At 37.3% G+C, this 16530-nt stretch overlaps 1 protein-coding gene across 1 annotated transcript; it reads right to left on the bottom strand.

Moving 5' to 3' along the window:
- Window positions 1-1590: 1590 nt before the first annotated feature.
- LOC139944944 (uncharacterized protein C5orf34 homolog) lies at window positions 1591-16341 on the bottom strand. Its single transcript, XM_071942139.1, has 10 exons — window positions 16145-16341; window positions 15008-15346; window positions 13726-14654; window positions 13218-13424; window positions 12982-13048; window positions 12173-12370; window positions 11085-11236; window positions 8232-8339; window positions 7634-7674; window positions 1591-4244 (listed from the first exon to the last, which is right to left on the bottom strand). Exons 2-10 carry the CDS (start codon window positions 15299-15301, stop codon window positions 3976-3978), a joined length of 2265 nt encoding a protein of 754 aa, XP_071798240.1. The 5' UTR covers window positions 15302-15346; window positions 16145-16341; the 3' UTR covers window positions 1591-3975.
- Window positions 16342-16530: the final 189 nt, after the last annotated feature.

The following is a 16530-nucleotide window of genomic DNA, read 5'->3' as shown; positions in this document are numbered from 1 at the left end:
GGTGCCTTTAAACCTAATAACGTATAATGTGAATTGACTTCGTTATTAGCTGCTTTCCACATTTCCCGCCAAGATTTAATTAAATAGTGATTTTCGTTTTGTTCAAGCACAAGCATTCTTTGTTGAATACCTGTAAATGTTTAATGCGTTGGTTCACTACCGGTATTGATTTTGACGCTTCGAGGGAAATACAATCGTCTGAAGGAGTACAAATTAATGGCAACACAAACGTGTTTGGAAAGAAGTTCACCAGTCTTTGACAGTACAATTTCTCAATTCAATCTCACATTTATTTCCATACTTCAAAACACAGTATACAAAGCCATTACAATAATTGATAAAGAAGTAACCAATAACAATGCTATTTTACAAGGCAGAGAATGTATGGAGGCACCATCTAGAAGCCGAGGCTTGTGCTGAGACGCCTGATGGACAGACAAACAGAACATAAACAGGAACAAGAACGAACGGACAGACAAGTAGAACAAAGACAAAACAGATGAAGACACCAATGATGAGAATAATAATATTCATCTTCAGAAACTTTTCCGTTCGAAGTACTGCGGTTATGGAAAAGGGTATCACTATAATACCCCAAACATTTGAATCTGAGAAGCATTAATGACGGTTACGTATATCAAACTGTGAAATATTCCAATTGCAGATTAGGCTATATCCCTGCGTGGACATAACCGCTCCAGATTGTTGGCACTATCTCAAAAAAAACGTCAACACCTGTTCACAGGTTAGTTATGTGTTATATATAAAAAATAACATGGTTGAAACCAAAAGTTGGATCCAAAGTTGGTAACCAAACAATATACAATTCCTGAAAGTCATATTCTTTAGTCTTCGAGAAATGTTTACATCCTCTTGACATTTCAGTCTCGTTTACTGTCTCTATTTATTTGATTAATTTGATTAACAGTTCGGTGTATATTTTGTTAAAAGGTTTGTTGAATGTTGATGTTTCATCTTACACCAATTATTCAGACGGGAAAAACATGTTGAGCCTTGCTGTAGAAATGTACATGATTTGTTTTCTCATAAGGGAAGGCTCTATTATAGAAAGATGCCCGAATAAAACATCCCTTCCCTCTAGCAACTCACACCTATTATGTCCACCATCATGGAGTCATCTTGTTTTTCCGTTTTTGTTTTGTTCTCGGTCGGGATATGTACTAAAAATTAGAACACCAAACCTTGAGAAAATAAAATTAGCTGTTGCAAACAACTTGCCAACCAAATGGACCGATGATATAAATGCAAAAAATAGTTAATGGCCTGACGTTTCGACCCTAGCAGAGTCTCTATCGAAGGCTATAACAGCAAACCTTGAAATAAGAAACATTAAACATAATACGAGGAAGGGAAAGAAGGCTGTTCTGTTAATAGATTCGTACACTGTGTTCGTTCACACCTAAACACTGCTCACAGAACGCCGAAAGTGTTATAAATCAATCAAACATGACCGCACTGTGGAATCAATTGTAATGTGCAATAACGTATTTATTTATTCATGGATACTTATTCATTTATTATTAATTCTTAGACAGACTAACAGCTGTAGCTCGAAGGGTCACTCAAAAGTGATACACATATAGTTACAGAGGTATAAACGCATAAACAATGTATTATGTATTGAAAACGTTTTTAGAAATGTTTTAACCCATTAAAATAAAACTAAACGATTCGGGGTTGAAAGACAAATTTGACTGTAGGGAGGGAATTGAACAAACGACCGCCGAATTAATGTGCCAGCGCTCTTCAAACTGATCGCTTACTAGCTCTATTGTTAACCCTTATAAGGTGCTAAATAATTGTGTCTCATAGTTCATCACTGCAATAACCTATCCTCCTGAAAGTTTGTATATACTCAGCGCCTTGAGTACCTTGTTTGGTAGATTTATGTGCGATTTTTAAGACTTCGATATTATTAATGTCAATATAATTTTCGGTGGTTTATTTGATATCTAAAACTAAACTTTTATGGTATTTTATACAATTTTAATGTGAGGTTAGAGACTTGTATCCATCCCGCCATTTTAATTTGAAATCAAGTGCATCCCCAAACTGAATTCGACCATAGAGTCCCTCTTACAGCTATTTACCGGTGAAAGTTATTGTTGTAATAAATGATCAAATAAAAGAAAGAAAGAAACAAACAAACATGTAACCACCTAATGTCAAAATAATCAACGGTTTTTATTAATATATACTACGTTCTCGTTAAGATGTTTTAGCAAACGAAAATGCTTACTTTGTAAGCCAAAAAACCGACGGCTGTGCAAATTGTTTGTCTTGGCAACAATATTACTGTTAATTATAAAAGATCTTATATAGTACATTAAGGTTCAATTAGTCAATTAGCAACTCCGTCACTTTGACAACGAATCTAAACTTTACATACAAGCAAACTCCTACACTTGTTCTTCTTATAGATCGATTATAGTAAGTGCAAATTGGTCCAAGACTTGCCTAAGCCTGAGCAAGTCTTATTGACCGCAGAGGTACAACAGAAAGGCGTTATTAATACATTATTATAAATAATTTATCATTCGACGCCACTTAACGTCTTTAACCCAACCCGCTTGTTTATCGCTTGAGAAAACACATTAATTACACACAGAACTCTTTATAACTCTTGCATTACCATTTCACTCAAACTGTCATAAGACAAAGTGTAAAGACCGCAAGTATAATTTATTCAAACATTTGGTGGGGACCACTTTGGTCCAGAGCTGCAGTGTATTGAGACAGTTGCGACATCGAGGGACCAGTTGTCCTCTGTCACGTAAGTGGTTGAGACCTTTTTGGGTCCAAATGTAGCCCAACCCAATGCGTAGTCTAGTCTGGCGGCACTCTACCACTGTGGGTGTTTCGGATACGAAATGACTTCTAATCGCAAGTTATAGCAACTCTTTCAACACAAGACTCTGCTTTGGTACCACGTACAATGCTTTAAACACGTGAAGGCAACAAACTCACACACTTTAACGGGTCCCAATGCTCGAAAACGCGTAAGGCTTGCACATAATATAGACTTTTTTTGTTGGTAAACAAACGGCGCTGGTTGGCATGAACGGCCAAAAGCAAAACATTCACTTGTGTTTACAGATATTCTGACCAAATTCAAAATTTTTGCTAACTTGAAAAAAAAAAACAAAAAAAAAACCTGTGGCTATATTTGTTGCTTTGTTTCCAACAAATTTAACACTATTTTTTGAATATGTGTATTGTTTCAAACTGTATTGTTTTGCTTTGCTAACCTCCTATATTTTTCCAAGCTTAGTTGGCAAAAACCAAGTAAGTTTTTATTGTTTATGACAAAACGTCCACTTCCCTTTAACGACTGGAAAACTGAATTACTATCGAGTAAAAACCTTGTGGTGATAATAATAAACGTTTAAGATAACAAGGCATTCGTAGTGCATCTTGTGTAAAACACCCCCAAAACTCCTCATAATACAACTATCCTAAGCATTAAATACAATCACTTCAAATATTATTTATAATTCCTCAAAGCAAAGAAATTCTCAGCCAAGTCAATCAACACGGAATATAGAAGTCAAGCATAAAGAAAACAAAGAATCTAAACAGCCAAAACAAAGCATTTAAATGGATATTGTTGTAAGCTTCAAGTCGTTATAGATGGGTCAAACTTGTCTTTGTTTCAAGCCTTCTTTTTAATTGTGACGTTATCTAGCTGTGTATTCATTCTGAAAGGAGAAACAACTGATCACTTCGCCCATTCAGAGTCGATGTTTCGAATGGTACAAACTAGTCTTTGAATCAAGCCTTATTTACACTTGTTTCGTTTTATGTGTAATCAATCTGAAAGGAGAAACAACTGATCACTTCGCCCATTCAGAGTCGATGTTTTGAATGGTACAAACTAGTCTTTGATTCAAGCCTTATTTCCACTTGTTTCGTTATTTGTGTATTCAATCAACCTTGAAAGAGAAACCCAATCCCTCATGAACTTGCTAATTCCGAGTCAATGTTCCGAATGGCACAGCTAGTCTTTCGCAACGCCTCTCTAATATAGTCAGGCATCATCACGTCCGGCTTTGACGAGGCAAGAATTCCACCTTCGCTGTCTCCTTGACCAATAGCTTCCTTTGACAGCTCGCCTCCTCGCTCTGATAATGTCTTGCCGCTTGATACATCTTCAAGATTAGCCCTCGTGGTATCCTTGGTGTTAGAATCTTTAGCTTGAAGTGGGAGTGTTGTCTCAAGGATATCTGTGGATTGAAACATCTTAAGGAAACGAACACCGGATGGTAAACTGAATGTACTATGCTCTTAGTTTATATCCCGAGCAGCTAGTAGATTTAAAGCAAAATAGTGTCATGTCATGGTCAGTTATGATATTTGGTTCTTGGAAAACAAGGAGGAGAATATTTTTGAGCACACAAGGGCTGACTAAGTATAGAACAGCCATGCGAGTAACTATCCATGAAAAAAGGAGGAAGAGAGATCGGGCAAAAAAAAAGAAAAAAAAAAAAGAGGACAAGATAATATTCCCTATATTTTTGTACCCAGAAAGTGAAGAAAAAGAAGAAAATCAAGACCCCAAAAAGATTCAGCTGAATTGAGGAAGTCTCACATGTCTGTTAAAAATAATATCACTCTTGCATGGTTAAACCATGGAGGTACAAATATTTCTTTAAACAGGGAAGTGAAGGTCCGTGGTGGATGTTGGCGCGCAAGCATACGTGGGCGCTAATGTATACTTAAACACACTGCTAAGTTGCATTCTGTAAACATTACTTTAACTTGTAAACTAAAGAAGAAAAAATGTGTTCTTTAAGACTGTCAAAAAATCACTGTGCGGGCGTTTTTAAGTCCACAAACAGATTCAAGTTCCTATTTTGTGTGGACCTCTTTTGATCTTATTAGGCCCACACTTTTCAGTAACACTTTAACATAATCATCAAAGTAGGCCCACTCAAAATATAAAAAACTCAAAGGGCCTATTATTAGGCGCGCGCCAAACCATTGAACGTTGCATGCAATTGGACACTTTGAAAATATTTGCAAAGGAAGGTGATGCAGTTTTCCTAACATTATTACTTTTTCCCCTGTTTTTCTTTACTTAAAGGGCAATTATGAATGGGAATAAAATAGTAGTGACTCGGTCTTAAACTGCTGTTAAAAACCTTGCAGGGTCCTGACCGTGGGACAAAGAGTTATCTGCCCTTCATCACACGGCCAAACCCGGTTTTAAACAGACCTCGTACTTTAAACTCTAAATTGCCTCATTTCAGAATATTCTAATGGGAATCGGAACTTCTTTGGTCCCTTCCAGTCTCATCCCGACTACATTGATAAAGACTGGATAAAATAAATTACTAAAATCTTAATAAATTAGAACAATCAAAATTTGAAACATATGAATGGTGTTTACGTCCTCGTCAAACACGGCAATTTCCCGTATTGCGCAATCAAATACACCCCTGACGTAGGAGTGATAATTCTATCGACTGTTAAAGATGAAAAGATTAAATCCTCACTCGGAGAAAAAAACATGAAATCAATAAACACTTTACAAAAATCAATACCTGAACTTCTCCAAATTAGATTTCGGTACCTTTTTTTTTTTTTTTGCTTGGCAAGAAAACCTTGTGTGGTACTAAAGTTACTAAGAATTACTGCACCCAGCATTGAGAGAAGTTCAAGAATTAGTGCACTTCAGCCTTGGGAGAAGTCTAAGACTGATCCGCCTTAAGACACGACTGATTTGCGGAACAGCTCATGCAATAGATAAAAAGGGAACATCTCAAGGCAAGAAGGCTCGACCACAACAGATAAAACTAACCCCCTCACCTTGATCGCGAACCCTGTCCTCAATTGATTTTCCAGGCCTTGGGTATGAAACAAAATCTCCGAGATTGTCTTGATGCAGTCTTGGGGAAGCGCTAGCAACTTGAATTGCAAGTACAGATTGAATGGTTTACGTGGGTAATTTGTTCCCTCTTTCGTGACGAATTAGTGACACCAAAGCGTGGTGTGAAAAACACCTATAACAATTACTTCAATAATGACACCTTTTAGAATGAAAAACACATCCTTTGACACCTTCGAAGCTGAACTCAAGAAATGGTCAGAGCGCCACAGCCTGGAAGGACTAGGTGCGATAAAACAACACAAGGTTTTAAGAGTAAATGAATCAACAACAAATTGTGTTCTTACCCTTTTACTTTGGTACGTCATTGCGTCAAAGTTTTCGTTATCCGCCCCCAAAGCCGGTTTGTGTGTTAGTAAACAAATATTTTTATAAAATCAATTATTCGTTCTAAAGAATTTTGGATGACAACTTTTAATTCAGAGAAAATATTTTGAAGAACATATTAGTTATAGAAGCCTGTTTCATTTATTAGATTGTTTTTGCATATCATCAATTAAAATTGAGTTCAATGCAACTCCTATTGGCTTCTGGTATCAAACGTAGGCATGGCATACAATGAAATAACGTCACACTCGAAAACAGGACATGTTTCCTTGAACGAAATGGAACTCATTTATGTCGCGTGTTTCGCTTTCGTGTTTTTGACGTCGTTCGTACGTAATGTTCCTAATCTATTTTGTGCTTTGATGAGCTCTGATTGGCGGGTTACAAAAAGTGATATGACGTAAACGAGTCCCGTTAATGGTTTCTACTGCTTAAATCACCATGTTAAATTACGTTTATGATACAGTCCGCACGCCCATTAGTTCCTATACTAGTTGTTGATTTGGTTTGTCTATCACCACCTGAGTCCAATCAAAAAGCTATTATCAAAATGTATAAAAAGAGACATCGTGTACCAATGGTCAGTCCTTGGCGCTCGTTTTATGTCAACTATTATGATTCTTGACAGTGGGGAAAAGAAATAAATTGGAGAGGAAAAAACAATTAGGGGGAACAGGTGCCCTTTGGGTAATCTTGTCTGCCAATTCCTCTTAAGGTGTCTTATTTGTGTTGCTGTGTTTCTAATTTAGCAACCTGTTCACAAATCAAGCTCTATTTGCAGTCTTTGCGCTTTATAGGCTAACCGTCGTTGTCGGCAACTATATTGCATTGTTCGGTTTATTTGAGAAGGACCTAAATCGTCGGCTTTGAGAACTAAAGTTTGTTACTTGAGTCTGTATGGATTTCATGTTTTGCAAATTTTTTGAGCTCCTGGTAAATGGAATTTATTGATCAAGAGTGGTCTCCAAAATGAAGTGTTTGGTATAAAGTAACATTTGTTTTCTAGGAATAACATTCATTTGTGGGTTTTTCTTTTTTCTTTTTCAAATTAAATTTTTAGAGACAATTTTTATTTAATGCCCTTTTTATCATTACGAAATAAGAAATTGCTGATATTAACGACCTTATGTATCGTTTTGCATGTCGTTTTCTACCATATTATCTTTCTTTTTTTGCAATTATTAAATTTTTCGTCTTCGGATGTAATTTTTGTTGACCATTGTGTGCGAGGTTTGTAGAGTGGAAATACCTCACTAATTCTACTCTTCGTTTAATAAGAGTTTATTGATCTACTATGACATTGTTGTACAAGATTAGTAAGCCTAACAAAACAAAAATATTAAACATTTTTAAATCAAAGTCGAAATTGTGTAATATAAGCATAAACACAAAGGATACATTGGAAGCATTTGATTTTCTGAAGCTCTTTGATGACGACACTGAAAACAATTAAAATTATTAACTATAAGAAAACAAATTGATAAAACAGTTCATTTGGAGATTTTGGAACGCTAGGTGGCAGTAGACTTACCGGGTAATAGATTCAATGTTTTTGCTTAAATAGCGTGTTTTGTGGCAGTTTTCTCAGCAAGAAGACACTGTATTCAGCTGAAAGTTAATCTTTCTTGAAAATGTCAAAATATTTGTTTTATTAGCATTACGTTTTCAATGAACAACCTATGACCTTACCTTGAAAGCAGAGCTTAGCCCGGCTTCCCGGTCACACAGGCCCCGATAACGAGAACGATAAAAATTCACGCCCTCGATTGGTTGAAATGCTCCACGCAGAATACGCCCACGCTCATTCAACCAATCGAGGGCGTGCATTTTTATCGTTCTCGGGCCTGTGTGACCGGGCCTTTACAATAACATTGTCGACGTAAGACGTTTTCCTTTGTTCATGTTCGCGAAACATTTCAAAATAAACCAAAAATAAACACGACTGAGAATCCCATGTGTGTCTCCTCTAAATACTGACAAAGACTGTTGTAATTACCAATCGTCTTGTACCGTCATCTGGGAATGTTGCCTGCCGTAGAAATTGATTCTTTGCTCGGGGGAGCTAGCGACCCATGTAGCCCACTCCATCGCTACCTCAACGTACCTGTATTATTAAGATATCAATGTTCAAGTCAGTTTTCTTGTCTTATTTTATTATTATTTTGTATTATTAGTCCATACCCCCCCCCCCCCCCCCACACACACACAACAAAGAACAAAAAAAGACAACCAATCACAAACTTAGGATCCATTCAGTCTTCTTAATTCTTTGCATTAGGCATTAACGTCACATTTAATTTGTTTTATAGCAGACCAACATCCGGGACAATGCTGACCCCGAACCGGGACAATGCTGACCCACATCCGGGTCACTACTGACCCGGGAGTTTTTAGAGTGCCCTTTTTTACTCATCGTTTGAATCAAACGCAGAGAGAGAGACATACAAATTTATTTCAGAAAAAATTAAAATATTTCACTTCTTGATGAGATCCATCTGTGGATAAATCTGACTAATATTTACATAATTTTAAAATCTAACTTATGTTTCAAACACAGAAGTAAGAAAATCTGACTTAATTTCCTGATTGAAATTCTCCATCTGGCTGAATTATCTTCTCTCTATGATTTAATTTCTACACTTTTGGAAAGATGAACGGACGCGAAGATGGATTTAAAACGGTCTGCCAATAGTTAATTTTGGCGAGTTCATTCTGTTTTTCGTATGTTTGCGGTAACGCCATGTGTGTATCTACTTCTGGGTAGATTATGTTATTTCAGATCTTGTCTTGCCACATATTCCACTACATGTGCGGCCGAGTGGATTTTGGAGTGGATTTTTTCGTTTTTCGTAGTATACTCGGAATTCAGGGACTTCAGTTCTAAAAAGAACTGTCATGCTTTCTTAATCTGTTTGTTTTGAAATATATATATATCAAGTGGTTAATTGAATTGTTTGTGTTTGTTAGACCTATTAGCTCAAAACCAAAAGTTATTTTATGAAAGGTACAGTATAACGTTGTTTTTTTTCTCGTTTTTGTATGACCAGGGGCTTGTGGAAGACAGTATTTCTCAAAATGCTCTATACTTTCGAAAACTGCCGTACTTCTAAAACCAAGTAAGTTTGATTGCCGTCAATTTAAAGATTAATTACGAAACTATATACAATCTCTTTTGAAGTTTAATTGAATTTGTTGTTGAAATTGGCCGGGAAAACCAACACCAAGCAAAGAGTTCCGTTATATTGCCATTCATTTTATGAGTGATTACAAAACATATACAATCCCTTTTGAAATTTAACAATTTGGTTGTTGAAATTGCCCCGGAAAACCAACACCAAGCAAAGTATACCATTACTTTAACCGTGAATGGGGGAAATCAGAGCTTTAGTCAACTCATCCAGAACAAATTGAAAAGAATGACTGAGGTTGAGCAGCGTGGGGTATTAAGTTCTTACTGATACCTAACTACCGATCTTCGGAATAATCTACAAATACGCTTAGAAAGTTCACTTTATAACAACACACCGTTCAAGGTTCAATTGCCAAATAAAGGGTGCGTTCTGTTATATTTATTTCTGTCGCAATTTCACAGCCCGAGTTTATGGCAGCCGAGGTTAGAAAACGATGGAAAACCATAAAGTGCAAAACAAAAACAGACAGTTTGTAACAATAATACACAAATATTCAAAAAGAGCGCTGATTTTGTCCGAAAGAAAGCAACCAATCATGGGAGGTATTTCATATTGTTTGATTGAACGTTTGCAATGTTAAATTCGGTAATACAACGTCTGTTAAAACGATTGAATGTTTTGCTAACATTTGGCCGTCCATGCCAACCAGCACGGTTTGTTTATCAACAGTGGAAAGTCTATAGCTTCCCCGGGTTGAACTAGGTCTCACACGGTGCGTTCTATTAGCTTCCACGGGTCGAACTCTGATGACGAATTCAAATAGATTTTAAGTCATTCTTGGGGCTCGACCTGGTCAGCCAAAGTAGGGCTTGCCCTGCGTGTGGAGTGGGTGCTTGGGGCTGACCGAGGTGTTTCACAACGAACACTATTCAACGGATACTTTCCATCAGGAAGTTTGACAAACATTTTCACCTCTAAACTGCGACTTCTTTTCGTAACCTTTTCGTGCATCCACGAAAGGTTTGTAATACACACAATGAAAGTAGTTCCAGTCGGCTGTCCCAAGATGCATTGGTGCAAATTCTTGGGAGTTTTGCGTTTGATTAGCGTTTGATTAGCCCAGGGATGCTATTCGAACGCAGCCAATAATGGTATTGTTAATTTTCGGAGCTCATTACATAGACTTACTTTTGAAAATATGCATCAATTTTACAAATTAATGTGTGTATTGTGTTGCACGGCCAAGGAATGTGTAGAACATTTAAAACAAAACTTCATGATTATTTTACCGTTAGAAAAACAACAACTACATAACGCATAAATGGAAATAACAGTGTGATGACCCTGTCTTGACTGCCAGGCAATGACCCTTGTTTGTGGCTGGTCGCTAATGGACCTGTTAATGGACCTTGTCTATAGTGAGGTTCATTTGCAGCAGCCAGCCAACATTCAAGGTCATTACACAGTGCATACTGGGTCATTACACTGTTATTTGCTAATTATAAAGAATAAAACAAAGACAGTAAAACGGAGTTGGATCCAATATTATCAAAGTTTAACAAACTGATACCTGATTAAACTTTTTAAAAAGAAATTACTTTTCTGGGGTAAGTTTTTATTACTTAATCCCTGTCATAGTTGTATCAGTAATTGTTATTTAATAATACACATCTGAGGTTGTTGTTTGTTTAAGAAGATGTTACGTTTGTTCCTAATACCTGGTATATTCTTGAGGGTCAGCGAGATGAACCTGCTTCATCTCTCCATTGGGCAGGAGGAGTTGACATACACCTCTTTGAAGATCCGAAGAGAAAATAGACTTCCGGATTCTTGCGATCTTATTTGAGGTGTCAGGTAGATCCGAATTATCCTGGAAAAAAAATCAAGTATTAATATCTATGTAGGCCTACTGGGACAATCGGAAAATTAAGGTTTCATTCACAGCATCGTTTACACCCCTATATTCCGACACCTATTGTGTATTTTCTAACTCTACTAGTTAGTTAGCATTAAAATTAACCCACATGCTAACCCAAGCGTGTAAAACATTTCAAAACATAAGGGTGTCTGAATATAGAGCAGTCACCCAAAGCATGATTGGGTAAAAGGATGCTTCATCACAGTCAAGTAAGTCAAACAAAAATAATGCATGGAATTGGAGATTAATTTTGAAAGAGGGCGCCCTTTAAGAATATGGTCACCCAAGACCACACTTTAGGGAGAAAACAGAGCGGCTGCCTCATTAATATTTTGTTGGCCCTCAAAATGATCTATTCAAGACAGATTTGAGAGCCCATTATTGTGACCTGGGGTTGTTGACTTCAAACTTGAGGTATTTTGGATGACATAGGCCCTGAAATATATGGTCCTATTTGTCGGGAGGTGGAGGGACATTTTTCAAGATTGGTTTTGGACATTTGAAAATGACACCAGTGTAGGGGTGTTTTGGAGGTAGAATTACTCGACCGGCACTGGGACTACCCACATTAAAACTTAGCAGAGGATTAAAGTTTAAGAGTCAATGCATAATCTTCCCCTTCACTGTAAAAAGCTGTGAGACTTCTAAGTATTTTGCGTGTATTTTTTAATATTTAGCATTTTGCACTTTATGCTATGGGAGGTTATTAAGTGGGGCGCAACCACTTGCAGATTAATCTTCCTGCATGGTGATTTTCGGCAACATCACAAAAAACAACAACAGTATTTTTGATTATCTTTTTCCATAACCTATAGTACAGGGAAAAAAGTTAACATAACCTATAGTATAGGTTATGGGAAAAAAGGTAATTGAAAATTGAAATATTACCTCAACGTCTCTAAGATTCCCTGAGATCCGAAGACTGAAGTCATGTATCATATCCAGAGTAGTCCTGTCACTGAAGACTACTCTAACTCTGCCATTTGAGTAAGCAACAAAACTACCAAGTTCTTCTATTGTACTCTCTTCTAGAATAGTTGCTGGACTGGGGTGTATCACAGAACCAAATGGCATTTGTTCCTTATTCTAGGAGAAAGAAGAAAAAAAACATTAAAAAGGGAAAATTTAATAAGTATTGTTTGAAGCTTTGCATGGTGTGGATAAATAGGAAGAAAATAGTAAACTTGTGGGTACAACCAAACATAATCTCTTTTGTGAGAGTGTTGGCTCTGAGAAGAGTCGGTGAGGTCTCAATGTTTCAAACAGTATACTCTGCTCGTCTTCAGGAGAATTTTGTGTTAGAGTCGATGTACAATTAAAAAAAAAAAAAAACTTTCTTCTTTTCAATAAAATAGATGTGTGTACATCTGGGGTGAGAGTCAGTGCTGACAAAAAATGTCTGAAACTAATTTCCAAAGTTTAGGAGGGATGTAAATATAGAAATGATTACATTTCCACTTTTGGGTAAAACCCAGTGGTTTAGATTTCAAAGAGCTTTTAGAAATAGTGTCCTCAATACTAAAGAAGCAGATCAAAAAGTGGCATCTATTTACAAGTTGAAAACATAACGGCTGATTTTCTTTATCAGGTCGACTCAAACGGTCTGAATTCAGAAAAAATCTGAAATTTCTCATCCCTGGTAAATGTTGGTTAAAAAGTTATCCGCAGTAGTTTTGTTTTCCAACAATTAGATTTACCTTCCAGCAGCACTTTGTTTTGAAAGGAATTAAACCAAAATCTGCCTGCATAACATTCTGCAAAAGCCTGAAAATAAAACAAAAAATATAATACTTGTGACATCATAGCAAAACTCTTCAGTACTGACAACATCATAATGGAAAAGCAAACAAACAATTTTGCACCGACACTTTGTGAAATGGCTTTATGGCTCAAACTTAAACTGGTGACATTATATGCACTTTTCAAGACTTACCTGGAAGCCTTTCTCATAACTCCAGCGATAGAGTACGCAGCTCCAGGGTGATCAGGGGGTGGACTCCTCAAACTTAACATTCTTTCATCCAGACCATCACTACCATGTGGAATTATATGAGTGAAATAGTCTGGTGTACCCGTTGATTTGATGAGGGTGCCGTCCCCCGGGTAGATGTGAACACCAGCTTGTGGAGTGCTTGACAATCTGAATTTATTAAAACCAAATGATTGTTTAATAAACATATTGTTATTACATAAACATTAGCAGGCTTGATAAAATATAAAATAGGCCTGTATTTTATGTGTGAGAGGGCAATGCCATCTTCATTTTGAAAAAGGCACTTCCATTGGAAAATCTTAAGGTCTCTAGGAAACTTTGAGGGGGCTACAAGGAAAAAACAGGGGCAACAGGCCATGGCCTTCATTCAAGGCTTGCCTTGCCCTCTCAGAGATGAAATTCCAGGCCTTGAGAGAGTTGAGATTAAACTTATTTACAGCTAACATACCTGTATATAATACCATTTGAAAACCAGACTTTGATTCTTTCTCCTACTGGGATGTCATCTTCAACAATGTCCACTCGATTTCCTGGATCTTTCCTCCAGTTATGAAGATGGCTAGATGGGCATGCTAGTGGCAGTGCACGAGGCAAGGGGCAATTGTGTTTCTCTTCAGGACCTTGTAAGTTTTTATCTGACATATCGATTTGAGACTTCTGGAAACTGTTAATTTTTAAAACTTTCCTTTCATTATCTGAAGGCTCCCTATCTTTACAACTTTTAGATTCGCTTGGCTTCTCAAGTTTCTTATCTGGTTTGGGGGTTTTCAAATCATCTTCAGGTTTGAAGCTCATAGCAAGATGCAAGGGATGTTTCCAACAATCAGGGCATTGATCGAGTGAGTGGTGCTGCAAAACCCAAGTGTACACATTCCTGATGACCTCGTCTTTCAATGGATCTTGTAGAGGGTTTGTGTCGTCACTTTTTCCTAAACAGTTTTCAGCACAATGTTGGCGTTCAGTCACTGAGCTTTGAGTGTCCTCTCGAGACCCTCTCCTACATGCTTTACCTGGGTTAAGTGTCAGCAAGTATGGACTGTCTTGCATCATGTCAAATTGATCGGGTATCTTAAACTTGTTATTATTAAGTCTTGCCTCTGGGTTACTTTGGATGCCAGTTGGTCGCCTTCCAACAGCATTTGAATTGTCGTCAGCATGATTTTTAGAAACTGTATGATGTTTTTCTGATCGCCTTTTTGAAGACTCTTTATGACTTAACCTACACAGGAATTCCACAGTGAACTCGTGTTTATTTGACGATAGCGTTAGGGATGCACACTCATCGATAGACCTCACTTGAACTCCGTTTGCTGAAGTCTTGCAAATATTCATTGGAGACACTGACCACTCGACTTCTTTTATATCTGCACATAGATGCTAAGAAAAATGAAATATTTTACAAAATTAATCTAACAGTATTAAAATTTAACAAGCATTCTGATTCTGTTACTTACCTTAAAACGTAAAAATAGGCTAATTTCTTCGTAAAAAGTTTTGCATATGCTCCACCAACCAGGCTCCTGTAGTGATTGATACCCATGCCTACATCTTTCGGACGGTTTCAGCCCAAGGAGTAAGTGGCAACGTATCCCTGGTAACAGTTGATTTGGTCAACAGCCCAAATAAGTGTTGATGGCCCTCACCTTGTGATGTAGGTCCTTGTGATGTTAGGCATCGTAGGCGATAGGCCTATCTCAACAACAAAAAAGGATAAATATAAAGGTTCTTACCAGTAAAGAGTCGTCTTGTAAAAACTGCTGACAAAGAAAAGGTTGTTCTGCAAAGCGATTCCTGCATTCTAATGCCTGGTGAACTCTGTCCTTGAACTCACTGGTACAAAACTTGGTTCTCTGCTGTATTCGCGTACCCTCAATGAGAGGATGATGACCTCTAGAGGGAGCCCTCTCACAAACAAAACTCGCACCACACGGAGAGAGCTGTAACTTTGAGCCGTCTGAGAATGATAACTCTGTTGCATCATTGGAGAAGATTATAACACTAGTGACTGCAGATGCTGAATTCATGTTTGTTAATGGGAACTGAAAGACTAAAGTAAAGTCCAAGAAAATCTGTAACAAAACAAATTATATAATATAAAAATACAAATCAGTATTATTATCAGTGTCTGCAGCAATTCAATCATCAATGAAAAGCTAAATAAATAAAATAAGACAAAAAAAGACAAGGAACTAATTGGTGATTTTGCTGTAGTTTGACATTCAGTACGTTCATTCAGCAGACCATGCTGACCTGGGGCCTAGATAGACCTTATGCACATGACATCATTTCAGTACGGCGCCCCCGCATTGAGGTCAAAAGGAGGTTGTTCATTGGCCAATCTATGTGCGTTTCGATTGTTTCGTCACCGTTTGACCTCAAAGATGGCGGCTGGATGACTTCAATGCATAAGGTCTGTTTCAAAGAGCTAAGATCGATCTTAACTGAAAATTCAATTTGTCTTGCGATGAATTTTATTTCATATATAGTTTTAAAGATTTTCAAATGGAAGCTGCAGCTGCAATATAAAAATGGCCCTACGGCTACGCTTTTAATTCAAAGACAAAAGGTGGAAATCCAGGCCTGACACTGACACTGACACTGACAGGGAAATAAAATGTCAGGAAAGTTAAGCCACCATGATCAGACGTATTGCCCAGACCATAATGACAGTCACAGGACAAAGATGTTATCAGTTAAGTCATGGTCACTGATCACTCCTTAATAATGTCAAGTGTCACCCAACAACAACTTTCAACAATAACACTGACATAGTGACGTAACAATTAGTACTAGTAGGCCTAATTACAAAACAATAAAATAACATTTTAATTTTGAATAAAACAAACGGAAGCAAAATCGTTACTTACGAATACGATTCAACAAATGAAGCAATCATTAATCAGTATTTGAACTGTTACTTATTAGACTGAAATGCCAAGACCACTCTTCAGTAATTTGTACACACAATGTGAATATTTGTATGAAAACTTGCCAGATTCCGAGCAGACGAACATTTCTTTCATTGATTGAAAATCGCGCGTTCACAATGTCAACAAACCCTTCCTTCACGTGTACAACATACAAAGACGTCTGGGGCATGCATGCACCAGACTGACTCTAGCCGCATATTGGGCCAGAAAATGATTTTTTGGACTAAATACACGGCTGGGCTTCAGAGGGGGACGTGATGAATAGTCTGGCTTCAAGCTTCATCAGGCAATACTTATGTGCGGAAATTTAAAGTCCGTGGCTA

Source organism: Asterias amurensis, chromosome 12 (genome assembly GCF_032118995.1).
Source record: "Asterias amurensis chromosome 12, ASM3211899v1".
Lineage (NCBI taxonomy): Eukaryota > Metazoa > Echinodermata > Asteroidea > Forcipulatida > Asteriidae > Asterias > Asterias amurensis.
Note: the sequence above shows the minus strand (reverse complement) of the source record. Positions and strands in the feature narration are given on the sequence as shown.

Bases quoted from the DNA above. Each gene is read 5' to 3' on its own strand.
- LOC139944944 (XM_071942139.1), bottom strand. From the start codon at position 15,301: ATGAATTCAGCATCTGCAGTCACTAGTGTTATAATCTTCTCCAATGAT. The intron at 11,237-12,172 runs GTAATATTTCAA...TTTTTTTTCCAG, and splicing joins GGAATCTTAGAGACGTTGAG to GATAATTCGGATCTACCTGA. The intron at 4,245-7,633 runs GTATCCTTTGTG...TTCAATCCACAG, and splicing joins GAAAATCAAATGCTTCCAAT to ATATCCTTGAGACAACACTC.